This window comes from Rhinoraja longicauda, chromosome 16 (genome assembly GCF_053455715.1).
Source record: "Rhinoraja longicauda isolate Sanriku21f chromosome 16, sRhiLon1.1, whole genome shotgun sequence".
Taxonomy (NCBI): domain Eukaryota; kingdom Metazoa; phylum Chordata; class Chondrichthyes; order Rajiformes; family Arhynchobatidae; genus Rhinoraja; species Rhinoraja longicauda.
This window is the reverse complement of record NC_135968.1, coordinates 17,332,653-17,345,779: the sequence shown is the minus strand read 5'-3', so window position 1 is coordinate 17,345,779 and position 13,127 is coordinate 17,332,653. Positions and strand designations below refer to the sequence as shown.

The 13,127-nt window shown below is 48.4% G+C and overlaps 1 protein-coding gene across 2 annotated transcripts in view; it reads left to right on the top strand.

Annotated features, from left to right (window-relative positions):
- The first annotated feature begins 2,135 nt into the window (after positions 1-2,135).
- Positions 2,136-13,127, top strand: part of zfyve27 (zinc finger, FYVE domain containing 27) — a 100,474-nt gene continuing 89,482 nt past the window's right edge. Inside the window, exons 1-3 of one of the 2 annotated variants that reach the window (XM_078413308.1) lie at positions 2,136-3,094; positions 11,629-11,699; positions 12,330-12,516. In XM_078413308.1, coding sequence (XP_078269434.1) covers positions 2,772-3,094; positions 11,629-11,699; positions 12,330-12,516 — 581 coding nt within the window. In that variant the 5' untranslated portion in view covers positions 2,136-2,771. The remainder of the gene's footprint in view (positions 3,095-11,628; positions 11,700-12,329; positions 12,517-13,127) is intronic. The other variant, XM_078413307.1, reaches the window with a different exon arrangement.

The following is a 13,127-nucleotide window of genomic DNA, read 5'->3' as shown; positions in this document are numbered from 1 at the left end:
ATAAGCAAATACAAAAACTATATATTATAGTTTGAAGGGTCTCAATCTGAAACTTCACCCATTTCTTCTCTCCAGAGATGCTGCCTGTCCTGCTGAGCTACTCCAGCATTTTGTGTCTACTATTAAAGTTTATATATATATCTATAGAAATATATATATATATATAGATATATCACTATATTATGTGTATATATATATATATATATATATATTATACTGTATAAACTAAAATTTGTGACAATATATAAAAACTTTCCATCCGTGACAGCTTACGTGTAGAAAACACAACCAAAGCAACCACATCTTTAATTTATGTGAGCAATGTTGGCACCTTTCTTCAGATAAGTCTGAAGAAAGGTCCCGACCAGGGGTGCAGTGCTGCCAGAGCACACCGGAGCACTGCGCTGGCACCTCTGTAAAAAAAAAAGGCCAAAATAAACAGCGGCGAACTTTAACTAGCGGGGAATTTAACAGCGGCCGCTCCGGCACCAGTGACAGCTCCAGCACCTAAAAAAATAGCACTGCAACACTGGTCCCGAGCCGAAACATCACCTATCCATTTTCTCCAGAGATACTGACCCGCTGGGATACTCCAGCACGTTGTGTCTGTCTTCAATAGTAAACATAACCTTGTTTTTTGACAACCTGCATCTGCAGTTCCTTGTGTGTACAAAGACTCAGTAGGTCAGGCAGCCAGTGGAGGGGTGAAATAATTATAAAACCATGAATAACAATTATAAAGATATTGCACTATTACAATCAATTTCCCAGAGAGTCACACTGCACTGAAACAGGCCTATCAGGCAAACTCTTCCAAGCTAACCAATTTGGAGGGGAAAAACAATAAATTAAAATCCTGAAGAATGATTCCGACCCGAAACATCACCTTTCCGTTTTCTCCAGAGATACTGCCTGACCCGCTGAGATACTCCAGCATCTTGTGTCTATCTTCAATAGTAAACATAAAATAGTTTTTTTGACAACCAGCAACTGCAGTTCCTTGTGTGTACAAAGACTCAGCAGGTCAGGCAGCATCTGTGGAGGGGGAAAAGAAAGGGGGAGGGGGAAAGGAGGTGAGAGGGGGAAAGGAGGGGAGAGGGGGAAAGGAGGGGAGAGAGGGAAAGGAGGGGAGGGGGAAAGGAGGGGAGAGGGGGAAAGGAGGGGAGGAGGGAAAGGAGGGGAGAGGGGGAAAGGAGGGGAGAGGGGGAAAGGAGGGGAGAGCGGGGAAAGGAGGGGAGAGGGGGAAAGGAGGGGAGAGGGGGAAAGGAGGGGAGAGGGGGAAAGGAGGGGAGAGGGAGAGGGAAAGGAGAGGGTGAAAGAGGGGAGGGGGAAAGGGGGGAGGGGGAAAGGGGGGAGGGGGAAAGGGGGGAGGGGGAGAAAGGAGGGGAGGGGAATGGGGGAAAGGAGGGGAGGGGGAAAGGAGGGGAGGGGGAAAGGGGGAGGGGGAAAGGGGGAGGGAAAGGAGGGGAGAGGTGGAAAGGCGGGGAGAGGGGGAAAGGAGGGGAGAGGGGAAAAGGAGGGGAGAGGGGGAAAGGAGGGGAGAGGGGGAAAGGAGGGGAGAGGGGGAAAGGAGGGGAGAGGGGGAAAGGAGGGAAGAGGGGGAAAGGAGGGGAGGGGGAAAGGAAGGGGGAAAGGAGGGGAGAGGGGGAAAGGAGGGGAGAGGGGGAAAGGAGGGGAGAGGGGGAAAGGAGGGGAGAGGGGGAAAGGAGGGGAGAGGGGGAAAGGAGGGGAGAGGGGGAAAGGGGGGGAGAGGGGGAAAGGGGGAAGGAGGGGAGGGGAAAGGGGGAGGGGGAAAGGAGGGGAGGGGAAAGGAGGGGAGGGGAAAGGGGGAGGGGGAAAGGGGGAGGGGGAGGGGGAAAGGGGGAGGGGGAAAGGAGGGGAGGGGAAAGGAGGGGAGGGGAAAGGAGGGGAGGGGGAAAGGGGGAAAGGGGGAGGGGGAGGGGGAAAGGAGGGGAGGGGGAAAGGGGGAGGGGGAGGGGGAAAGGAGGGGAGGGGAAAGGAGGGGAGGGGAAAGGAGGGGAGGGGAAAGGGGGAAGGGGGAAAGGGGGAGGAGGGAAGGCATAGCCAGACGGTTGCGGGTTGAAGATTGTGGCGGCCACCGTCCATTGATGAGCTCGGCGCTCGATGCGTCGCGCCTGCGGCGGGCCTGGACGGGGCGGAGCGGCGCTGTTGGCTGCGGAGCCGGGGGAGGAGGCGGAAGGAAGGAAGGACGGAAGGTCGGCCTGCCTGTCGGTCGTAGTAACGCCGGGAGTATCATCAGCAAACAACCGGCCGGGGATAGAGCGGCGGCGGCGGCGGCGACGGCGACGGCGACGGCGACGACACTGACACCCGCACCGGGAGGAATAAAACGGCCGACGTCCCCGCCCGCCCTCCCGCAGCCGCCATGGCCGCCACCGGCCCCAGCTCCGTCTCCTAGCAACGGCGCGAGCTGACCCCCGCCCGGGGAGCCACAGCAGGGCAACAACATCTGGGCAGCCTCCAAACCTCTGCCCTGCACCAGCACCAAATAATTAACTTCCCCCCCCTCAACCCAAATAACTGACTCCTCCAATCGTACAATTAGAAATATTTATACCAAATTCACATATGCATACATTGCATATGACAATTTTTGCATATACTGCTCCAACTGTGCAATTATAACTATCACTGCACAATTGACCCCTGCATAAATTACACATGCCAATGCATATTTTGTGATCGGCATTTTGGTTGGTGCTGTAGATACTACACTTGGCCGTGTATAGGCTTTCCTGGCTTTGGGGGAGATGCAGCCAGTCGCGGGCCCTGTCCCCAACTGGGAGGCAGCAGCAGCAGCTGAGAGTGTGGACAGGAAGGATTCTGCTGGGAGCCTCACTACCACCAGCACTACCACCACCACCTCCTCCTCCTCTGGCACCAGTAGCTCCCCACTGGGTGGCAATAACAGCCCAGCGCCCGAGCCAGAAGCGGCACCCACACTGGAGCCAGTGGACAAGCACAGCCCCCCTCAGACCTTGGACCTGCTTAGCCTGGTGGTGGCTTTCAAGAGACTGGAGATCTTTGCTGAACCCCTGCACGACTTTTGGGATCTGGTGAAATATTTGATCAGGTATGGCATTTGGTTTATATATGTATATATTTATTATCATTTACATAACCATAGAACAGTACAGCACAGGAACAGGCCCATCAAGAGAGTGTTGTCATATGTTCTGAAACGGATGAATGAAATTCTTCTGTTTGAACATTGAAATTCTTGGGTAGACACAAAATGCTGGAGTAACTCAGCATCTCTGGAGAGAAGGAATGGGTGATGTTTCGGGTCGAGACCCTTTTTCAAACTGATGTCAGGGGAGTGGGCGTTATAGAGATAGGAATAGTTAGACAGTAAGGCTGGTGGAAGAAATGGGAAGGGATGGAGAGAGAGGGAAAACAAGGGCTACTTAAAGTTAGAGAAGTCAATGTTCATACCGCTGGGGTATAAGCTACCCAAGCGAAATATGAGGTGCTCTTCCTCCAATTTGTGCTGGGCTTCACTCTGACAATGGAGGCCCAGAACAGAAAGGTCAGATTGGGAATGGGAAAGGGAGTTAAAGTGCTGAGCAACTGGGAGATCAGGTAGGTTAAGGCGGATTCAATGGTGTCAGATTAGGTAAAGGGGAAGTGCAACGAGACCTTGGTGTCCTTGTACACCAGTCACAAGGTAAGCGTGCAGGTACAGCAGGCAGTGAAGAAAGCAAATGGCATGTTGGCCTTCATAACGAGAGGATTTGAGTACAGGAACAAAGAAGTCCTTCTGCAGTTATATAGGGCCCTGGTGAGACCACATGTGGAGTATTGTGGGCAGTTTTGGTCTCCTAATTTGAGGAAGGACGTTCTTAATATTGAGGCAGTGCAGCATAGGTGCACGAGGTTAATCCCTGGGATGGAGGGACTGTCATATGAAGAAAGATTGGAAAGACTGGGCTTATATTCAATGGAGTTTAAAAGTATGAGAGGGGATCTTATAGGGACGTATAAAATCATAAAAGGACTAGACAAGCTAGATAAAATGTTCCCAATGTTTGGGGGGTCCAGAACCGGGAGACACAGTCTAAGAATAAAGGGGAGACCATTTAAAACTGAGGTGAGTAGAAACTTTTTCACCCAGAGAGTTGTGAATTTGTGGAATTCTCTGCCACGGAAGGCAGTGGAGGCCAATTCACTGGATGAATTTAAAAGAGAGTTAGATAGAGCTCTAGGGGCTAGTGGAATCAAGGGATACGGGGAGAAGACAGGCACAGGTTACTGATTGTAGATAATTAGCCATGGCGGTGCTGGCTCAAAGGGCCAAATGGCTTCCTCCTGCATCTATTTTCTACGTTTCTGTGACTGAGCGGAGGTGTTCAGCAAAACGATCAGTGAGCCTGCGCTTGGTCTCGCCGATATACAGGAGATAGCACCTGGAACAGCGGATACAGTAGATGAGATTGAAGGAGGTGCAAGTGAACCTCTGCCTCACCTGAAAAGACTGTTGGGGTCCTTGGAGGGGGGAGGTAAAAGGACAGGTGTTTCCTCTCCTGCGGTTGCAGGGGAAAGTACCTGGGGAGGGGGTGGTTTGGGTGGGAAGGGACGAGTTGACCAGGGAAGGGAACAGACTCTGCGGAAAGCAGAAAGGGGTGGAGATGAGAAGATGTGGCCAGTAGTGTGATCCCGTTGGAGGTGACAAAAATGTCGGAGGTTTATATGCTGTTTGCGACGGCTGATGAGGTGGAAGGTGAGGACAAGGGGGACTCTGTCCTTGTTACGAATGGGGCGAGGTGGAGCAATAGCAGAGCTGTGGGATATCGAGGAGCCTCATCTGTGATGAAAGAGGGGAACCCCCTTTCCCTAAAGAATGAGGACATCTCCGATGACCTGGTATGGAAAACATCCTGGGCGCAGATGCGGTGTAGACAGACGAATTGGGACCAGGGGATAGAGTCTTTACAGGAAGCAGGCTGGGAAGAAGTGTAGTCTAGATAGCTATGGGAGTCAGTAGGCTTGTAATAGATGTCAGCCAATAGTCTGTCTCCTGTGATGGAGACGGTGAGAGCTAGAAATGGTAGGGAGATGTCGGAGATGGTCCAAGTGAATTTGAGTGCAGGATGGAAATTAGTCGTGCAGTTGATAAAGTCAGTGAGTTCTGCATGGGTGTAGGAGGCAGCACCGATGCAGTCATCAATGTAGCAGAGGTAGAGTTCGGGGATGGGGCTAGTGTACGCCTGGAACAGTGATTGTTCGATGTACCCTACAAAGAGACAGGCATAGCTGGGGCCGAAGCGAGTGCCCATAGCTATCCCTTGGATTTGGAGGAAGTGGGAGGAGTTGAAGGAGAAGTTGTTAGGGGTAAGGACCAGCTCTGTTAGGCGGTGGTGAGTGTTTTAGTAGATGACAATTGGCTGGTTCTGCGGTCAAGGAAGAAACAAAGGACTTTAAGACCTTCCTGGTGGGGGATGGAGGTGTAGAGTGACTGGACATCCATAGTAAACATAGAAACATAGAAACATAGAAAATAGGTGCAGGAGTAGGCCATTCGGCCCTTCGAGCCTGCACCGCCATTCAATATGATCATGGCTGATCATCCAGCTCAGTAACCTGTACCTGCCTTCTCTCCATACCCCCTGATCCCTTTAGCAAAAAGGGCCAAATCTAACTCCCTCTTAAATATAGCCAATGAACTGGCCTCAACTACCTTCTGTGGCAGAGAATTCCACAGACTCACCACTCTGTGTGAAGAAATGTTTTCTCATCTCAGTCCTAAAAGACTTCCCCCTTATCCTTAAGCTGTGACCCCTGATTCTGGACTCCCCCAACATCGGGAACAATCTTCCCGCATCTAGCCTCTCCAACCCCTTAAGAATTTTATATGTTTCTATAAGATCCCCCCTCAGCCTTCTAAATTCCAGCGAGTACAAGCCTAGTCTATCCAGTCTTTCTTCATATGAAAGTCCCGCCATCCCAGGGATCAATCTAGTGAACCTTCTCTGTACTCCCTCTAAGGCAAGAATGTCTTTCCTCAGATTAGGAGCCCAAAACTGCACACAATACTCCAGGTGCGGTCTCACCAAGGCCCTGTACAACTGCAGTAGAACTTCCCTGCTCCTAAACTCAAATCCTCTTGCTATGAATGCCAACATACCATTCACTTTCTTCACTGCCTGCTGCACCTGCACGCTTGCTTTCAATGACTGGTGCACCATGACACCCAGGTCACGTTGCATCTCCCCTTCTAATCGTTCACCATTCAGGTAATACTCTGCTTTCCTGTTCTTGCCGCCAAAGTGGATAACCTCACATTTATCCACATTATATTGCATCTGCCATGCATTTGCCCACTCGCCTAATCTATCCAAGTCACTCTGCAGCCTCCTAGCATCCTCCTCGCAGCTAACACTGCCACCCAGCTTCGTGTCATCCGCAAACTTAGAGATGTTGCATTCAATTCCCTCGTCCAAATCATTAATATACACTGTAAATAACTGGGGTCCCAGCACTGAGCCTTGCGGTGCCCCACTAGTCACTGCCTGCCATTCCGAAAAGGACCCGTTTATTCCTACTCTTTGCTTCCTGTCCGCCAACCAATTTTCTATCCACCTCAACACTGAACCCCCAATACCGTGTGCTTTAAGTTTGTACACCAATCTCCTATGTGGGACCTTGTCGAAGGCCTTCTGAAAGTCCAGATATAACACATCGACTGGTTCTCCCTTATCCACTCTACTAGTTACATCCTCGAAAAATTCTATAAGATTCGTCAGACATGATTTGCCTTTTGTAAGATGAGGGCGTGGGGGCCTGAAAAACTGAAGTCATTGAAGAGACGAAGAGCGTGTGAGGTGTCTTGGACATGGGTAGGGAGGGTTTGGACCAGGGGGGATAGGATGGTCGAGGAATGTGGAAATTAATTCAGTGGGACATGAACAAGTAGCTTGAAATTCCTTGAAATTCTTACTTGCATTGAAGCATAGAAAAATAGATGCAGGAGTAAGCCATTCGACCTTTCGAGCCAGCACCGCCATTCAATATGATAATGGCTGATCATCTAAAATCAGTACCCCGTTCCTGCTTTTTCCCCATATCCTGTGATTCTTTGGCCCTAAGAGCTACATTTAACTCTCTTGAAAACATCCAGTGAATTGGCCTCCACTCCCTTCTGTGGCAGAGAATTCCACAGATTCACAACTCTCTGGGTGAAGAAGTTTTTCCTCATCTCGGTCCTAAATGGCCTATCCCTTATTCTTAAACTGTGACCCCTGGTTCTGGACACCCCCAACATCGGAAACATTTTTCCTGCATCTACTCTAATCCTTTAAGAATTTTATATGTTTCTATAAGATCCACTCTCATCCTTCTAAATTCCAGTGAATACAAGCCCAGTCGACCCATTCTTTTATCATATGTCAGTCCCGCCATCCTGGAAATTAACCTGGTGAACCTACGCTGCACTCCCTCAATAGCAACGATGTCCTTCATCAAATTAGCAGACCACAATTGCACACAATACTCCAGGTGTGGTCTCACCAGGGCCCTGTACAACTGCAGTAGGACCTCCTTGCTCCTAAACTCAAATCCTCTCGCAATGAAGGCCAACATGCCATTAGGTTTCTTCACTGCCTGCTGTACCTCCATGTTTACTTTCAGTGACTGATGTACAAGCACACCCAGGTCTAGTTGCACCTCCCCTTTTCCTAATCTGACACCATTCAGATAATAATCTGTCTTCCTACTTGTAGCAGCGCAACAGGTTATCAGGCAACTGAACCATCCTACCGACAACTAGAGAGTGTTTCTGAGCTACGATCTACCTCATTGGAGACCCTTGGACCATCTTTGATTGGACTTTACTGGACTTTATCTTGCACTAAACATTATTTACGTTATTCCTTGTATCATGTATCTGTACACTGTGGATGGCTCGAAAGTATTAATGTATTATCTTTCTGCTGACTGATTAGCACGCAGCGAAAGCTTTTCACTGTACCTCGGTACATGTGACAATAAACTAAACTCAAACCTCAAACTTAACCCATAATAAACAAAAAGTTTTTAAACAAAAATAATGCCAAGTCAAAAATGATGCCTGTAGTTCGGAGCCTATTTGCAGGCTGTAGTGTTTAGTAGCCTCATGGTTGTGGGGAAGAAGCTGATCTTGACCTGGATGTTACAGTTTTCAGGCTCCTGTACCTTCTTCCCGATGGTAGGAGTGAAATAAGAACGTGGCCAGGGTGATCTGATGATGTTGGCTGCATTTGAGGCAGTGACTCCTGTAGATCCCCCTCGATGGTGGGGAGGGCAGTACCCGTGATGGATGGTACAGTGTTCACCATTTTTTGTAGTCGTCTGCATTCCTGGACTTCATTGTGGGTAACTCGAACGTCCAATCTGTGCCGGTGTGATGCCATGTAATTAACCTACAAACTACCACTCTTCTTCGGCCCACGGAGGCCACACTGACCAACGGTCACCCATACGCTAATTCTATCCTACACACAAGGGGCAGTTTACAGAGGCCCATTAACCTACAACCCCCGACGGCTTTGGGACGTGGGAGAAAATTGGGGACTGGAGGAACCCCACGCGGTCACAGGGAGAACATGCAAACTCCCCACACGGACCGCACCCAAGGTCAGGATTGAACCCGAGTCTGACGCTGTGAGGCAGCAGCTCTACCCAGCTGTGCCACTTGTGCCACTGTGCCACAGATCTAGTGATCCATCTTCCCTTATAAGATGGTCCAACTGCCCTGGGAAACAATCTGGTTAGACCTTGCTGCATTCCTTTTTGGACAAATATGTCCCTTCTTTGGTGAAGGAACCTAATGGTTCAATGATACTTTTATTGTCACATCTACTGAGGTACAAGGAAATTATTTTTTTGCAGACAGTTCAGTAAGTGTATTACCATACCTAAGCACGTCTTGGATTCAGTACAAGTGTATAGGAATGGTTCACTGAGACGGTATACAGGAATCACCAGATTTGGCGCCATTTTCAAGTCCCAGTTGTTATGTGCAGGGTTCTTAAGGCTAGGCTGCCGGCTGTGTCCGATCCGCCCGCTCGGCCTCTTGGAGTGGCGCGCAAACCAGTCGAGCCCCAGGCTGCTGCAGGACCTTCAGCGGCTCACTCCACCGTCAAGGTGTGCTGCACTGTCTCCGGCAGCTGGTCTGCTCACTGGCCCTTGGATCCTCGCGTCCGCCGCCACCATCTTGGATCTCTTCGTCTACCTCTCCGGTCCATGGCGACGAGCAGGGAAGGGCTCAGCTTGCCTCTCGGGGGCAGCAGGTGAGCCAGGCCTGACGCCGGAGAATACACGCAGTTCCTGGACTGAGATGTTGAGACGTGTGTGGAGGTGTTGACACCTCGACACCTCTTGTCCACACGCAAATCCTTAAAATATACCATTTGCCTATTTACCTGCCTGCTGCACCTGTGTGTTTGATTGCAAATACTCGTGTTGAAGGGCAGCCAATTCCCTTTGTAGGCCAACATTCCCTAATATACCAGCATTTATATAATGCAGAAACAAAGAACATCAGTCTGAAGAAGGGTCCTGACGCAAAATATCACCTATCCTTTTCCTCCAGAGATGCAGCCTGACCCGCTGAGTTACTCCAGCACTTTGTGTTTATCTTTAGCATTTAAATAATACTCTGTCTTTTTGTTTTTCCAATCAGTACCCTTGTATGTATCGGTGTTAGCATAGAATAGATAGACAGCGCAGTAACAGACCCTTTGGCCCACAATGTCTGTAAGGAACATGATGCCAAGACCAACTCTTGTCTTCCTGCATGTGATCGATATCACTCCATTCCCTACATATCCATATGCCTATCCAAAAGCCTCTGAAACACCATTTATAAGTTCATAGGTCATAGGAACAGAATTAGGCCATTTGGCCCATCGAGTCTACTGCGCCATTCAATCATGACTGATCCATCTTTCCCTCTAATCCCCATTCTGCCTTCTCCCCATAACCCCTGACAACCTTACTATTCAAGAGTTGCAATCTCCATCTTAAAAATATCCAATTACTTGGAGACTTGGTCGCCAACTACGTCTGTGGTAATTAATTCCACAGCTTCACCACCCTCTGACTAGAGAACTTCCTCCTTTCTAAGGATACGTGATGTCATTTGAAAGATGTATCTGCCAAGCTGTGATGCAGCCTGACAGTATGCTTTCTACGGTACATCTGTAGAAATTGCATAGGTACCGCTATCATTTCAAATGTGAGCCTTGGTGGGAATGGCATAAACCAGTTTGGTTCTCTCTCTCATGGTCTAAGGCCAGAAGTGGAACTGGGAACCTCCTTGGTGTTTCTAGTTTACTCAGTTGGTTTCCGTCTGAGTTTCTGAGCTGTGAGAATCAATTGAGCAAGGCGTGAGGGGAAAGGGTGGACATAGGAAACGAGAAAGGAAGTGAAGCTTTTTCATTTTTCCAGTAATAAGTTGTGAAGTAAGTAAAACAAAAAGCAATTGGAAAACCCAGGCAAAACCCATCCCTTCTTCATGTCCATGCCGATCAAGCTGTCCATGCTGCCCCATATAAGCGAATCCCATTTGCCTGCATGTGGTTCATTTCCCTCTAACCCTTCCTATCCATATACCTATCCAAATGTCTTTTGGGCTGCTCAGCCTGTTCTTGTGTTGGAGTGTTGTATGATTTAAATATTGTGATTAACCTGTGATTCGGGACCTGATTATTTTTTTTTTGTAAACAAAAAGTCATCGATATTGTATTTAAGATTATAACGACTTCAACAAGTTGCTGTTTACAGAAGGAATTGTCACATTTCTGTGTTGGGTTCAGTCCTATCTGAGCCGTGAAGGACCTGTCTCTGGGTTATTGGACTGGTGTGAGTGATGGCTCCCTAACTTGACTGCTTTGGAAAACACACTTGCAGTGGCCCTATTTTGAAATCCTGCTGATGATGGCCACCTATCCCTGGGGACTTAATCACTCTTTCATGTTGCTACTTTCTTTGTGTTTTTATGCCTCCCTCATGTTTTTCTAAGGCGTTGGTTAGGCTAAATTTGGAATATTCCACACAGTTCTGGTCACCCCATTACAGGAAGAATGTGGAAGCTTTGTAAAGGGTGCAGAGGAGGTTTACCAGAATGATGCCTGGATTAGGTATTAGCAACAGGGAGAGTTTGGATGGTCTTGGATTTTTGTCTCTGGAATGCCAGAGGTTGTGAGGAGATATAAAATTATGAGTGGTGTAGATAGGGCAGACAGTCAGAACCTTTTTTCTCCAGATTAGAAATATCAAATACTAGAGGGCATAGCTTTTAAGATGAGTGGGGCAAAGTTTAAAGGAGATGTACGGGATAAGTTCTTTTTTTCACACAATGAGTGGTGGGTGCCTGGAACATACTGCCGGGGTGGTGATTGAGGCAGATACGGTAAAGCCATTTGGGAGACTTTCGGATAGGCACACAGACATGCAGGAATGGAGGGATATAGATTATGTGTGGGCAGATAAGTGATGGTCTTGGACATAGACATTGTGGGCCAAAGGGCCTGCTTTATGTTCTATGACTCCTTGGGCAATAATCACCTCACCAATGATATCCAAGTCCTACCATGTTGGTTAATCAAACATCTTCCATTTGTTTTGTAGGTGGAAAGCTCCCATTTGTTCCCTCCTGTGCTGTGTTACACTCAACGTGCTATTCCTGGCACTTAGTGAAGGTAAGATTAAATGATCACAACCTTGCAACAGAAAACCGTAGGCGAGGACTACTGTCCCGTGACAAGGGAAGTTGTGACTTTGCCACTGTACCGTTTAGTTTGTTTTTGTCACGTGTACAGTTTCATGGTCCAGTAAAAAGCTTTTGTTTGCATGCTATCCAGTCAAAGAAAAGATTGTGTGTGAATACAATCAAGCCATCCACAGGGCACAGGTAAAGGATTTAGGGGCGGCACAGTGGTGGAGTTGCTGCCTCACAGCGCCAGAGACCCGGGTTCCATCTTGACTACAGGTGCTGTCTGCACGGAGTTTGTAGGTTTTTCCTGTGACCGCGTGGGTTTCCTCCAGGTGGTCCAGTTTCCTTCCACGCTCAAAAGACATACAGACTAGAGGCAATTTTACAGAGGTCCAATTAACCTGCACAGGATCATCTTTGGGATGTGGGAGGAGACCCAGGCGGTCAAGGGGAGAACATGCAAACTCCAAGCACAGACATCGCCCGAGGTTAGGATAGAGCCCAGTTCTCTGGCGCTGTGAGGCAGCAGCTCTACCAGTTGTGCCACAGTGCCGCCCACAGACTTTGTGACTCAGTGAACGTTGTGATCAGCTATGTCTTGTTTTCTCCCCGGCAGCTGGCTGGTTCATCCTCCTCGCAGTGTTCATCTCCACCCCTGCTGTTCTCGGCTACCTCCAGGACTGCTGTCAGGAGCAGCTCACTGAGCAGGACCTTGCACGGCACAAAAGTCATAGCGTGTGGAGAGAGGACCTTCAGAAGGTGAAAATCACCAGGCAAGAAGCTCTGGTGGAAATTAAAACCTTGTAAGTTTGTCTCTTGTGGAATCTTTCACCTATGTACGACGGTGCAAGGCATCTTTAGCCAGTGAAGTTCTTAAATAAAGTGGCTGTGCTTGAAGCGTAGAAATTTAGCTTTCTGGTTTGAGCACACTGATTTCCCACAACATTGATTATGGTTAGAGGGTTGAAGAATGTGCAGGTATTTCTGAAATAATATGCGTTTCCATAACACAAACTGGATATAACACAACCTGAGAATTGGGGAACATTATTTGTATTATGTGGATCACGTTTGGGTTCTCCTGCAAATTCAGAACTACTTAAAAGTTACTTTAGAAATTAACGTACAGAAATAAAGCTGTCGCGCGAATAAAACAGACTAAGGAAAAAAATAATCCATGTAACCTCCCTGCAGTAATCAGGCACCATTGCATCTTAGGAATACAGTCTCTCAGTTTCACTGTGAGAGTCCATTGAAATTGATAAGCTGTTGATCATTGATACTTCTGCAAAGATACTCTCTTAAACATACAGGCTTCAGGGATACTTGCTGGTTTCCAAAAAAAACGCAGTGCTGGAGAAACTCAGTGGGTCAGGCAGCATCTCCAGAGGACGTATAGGAGATTTTTCGGGTC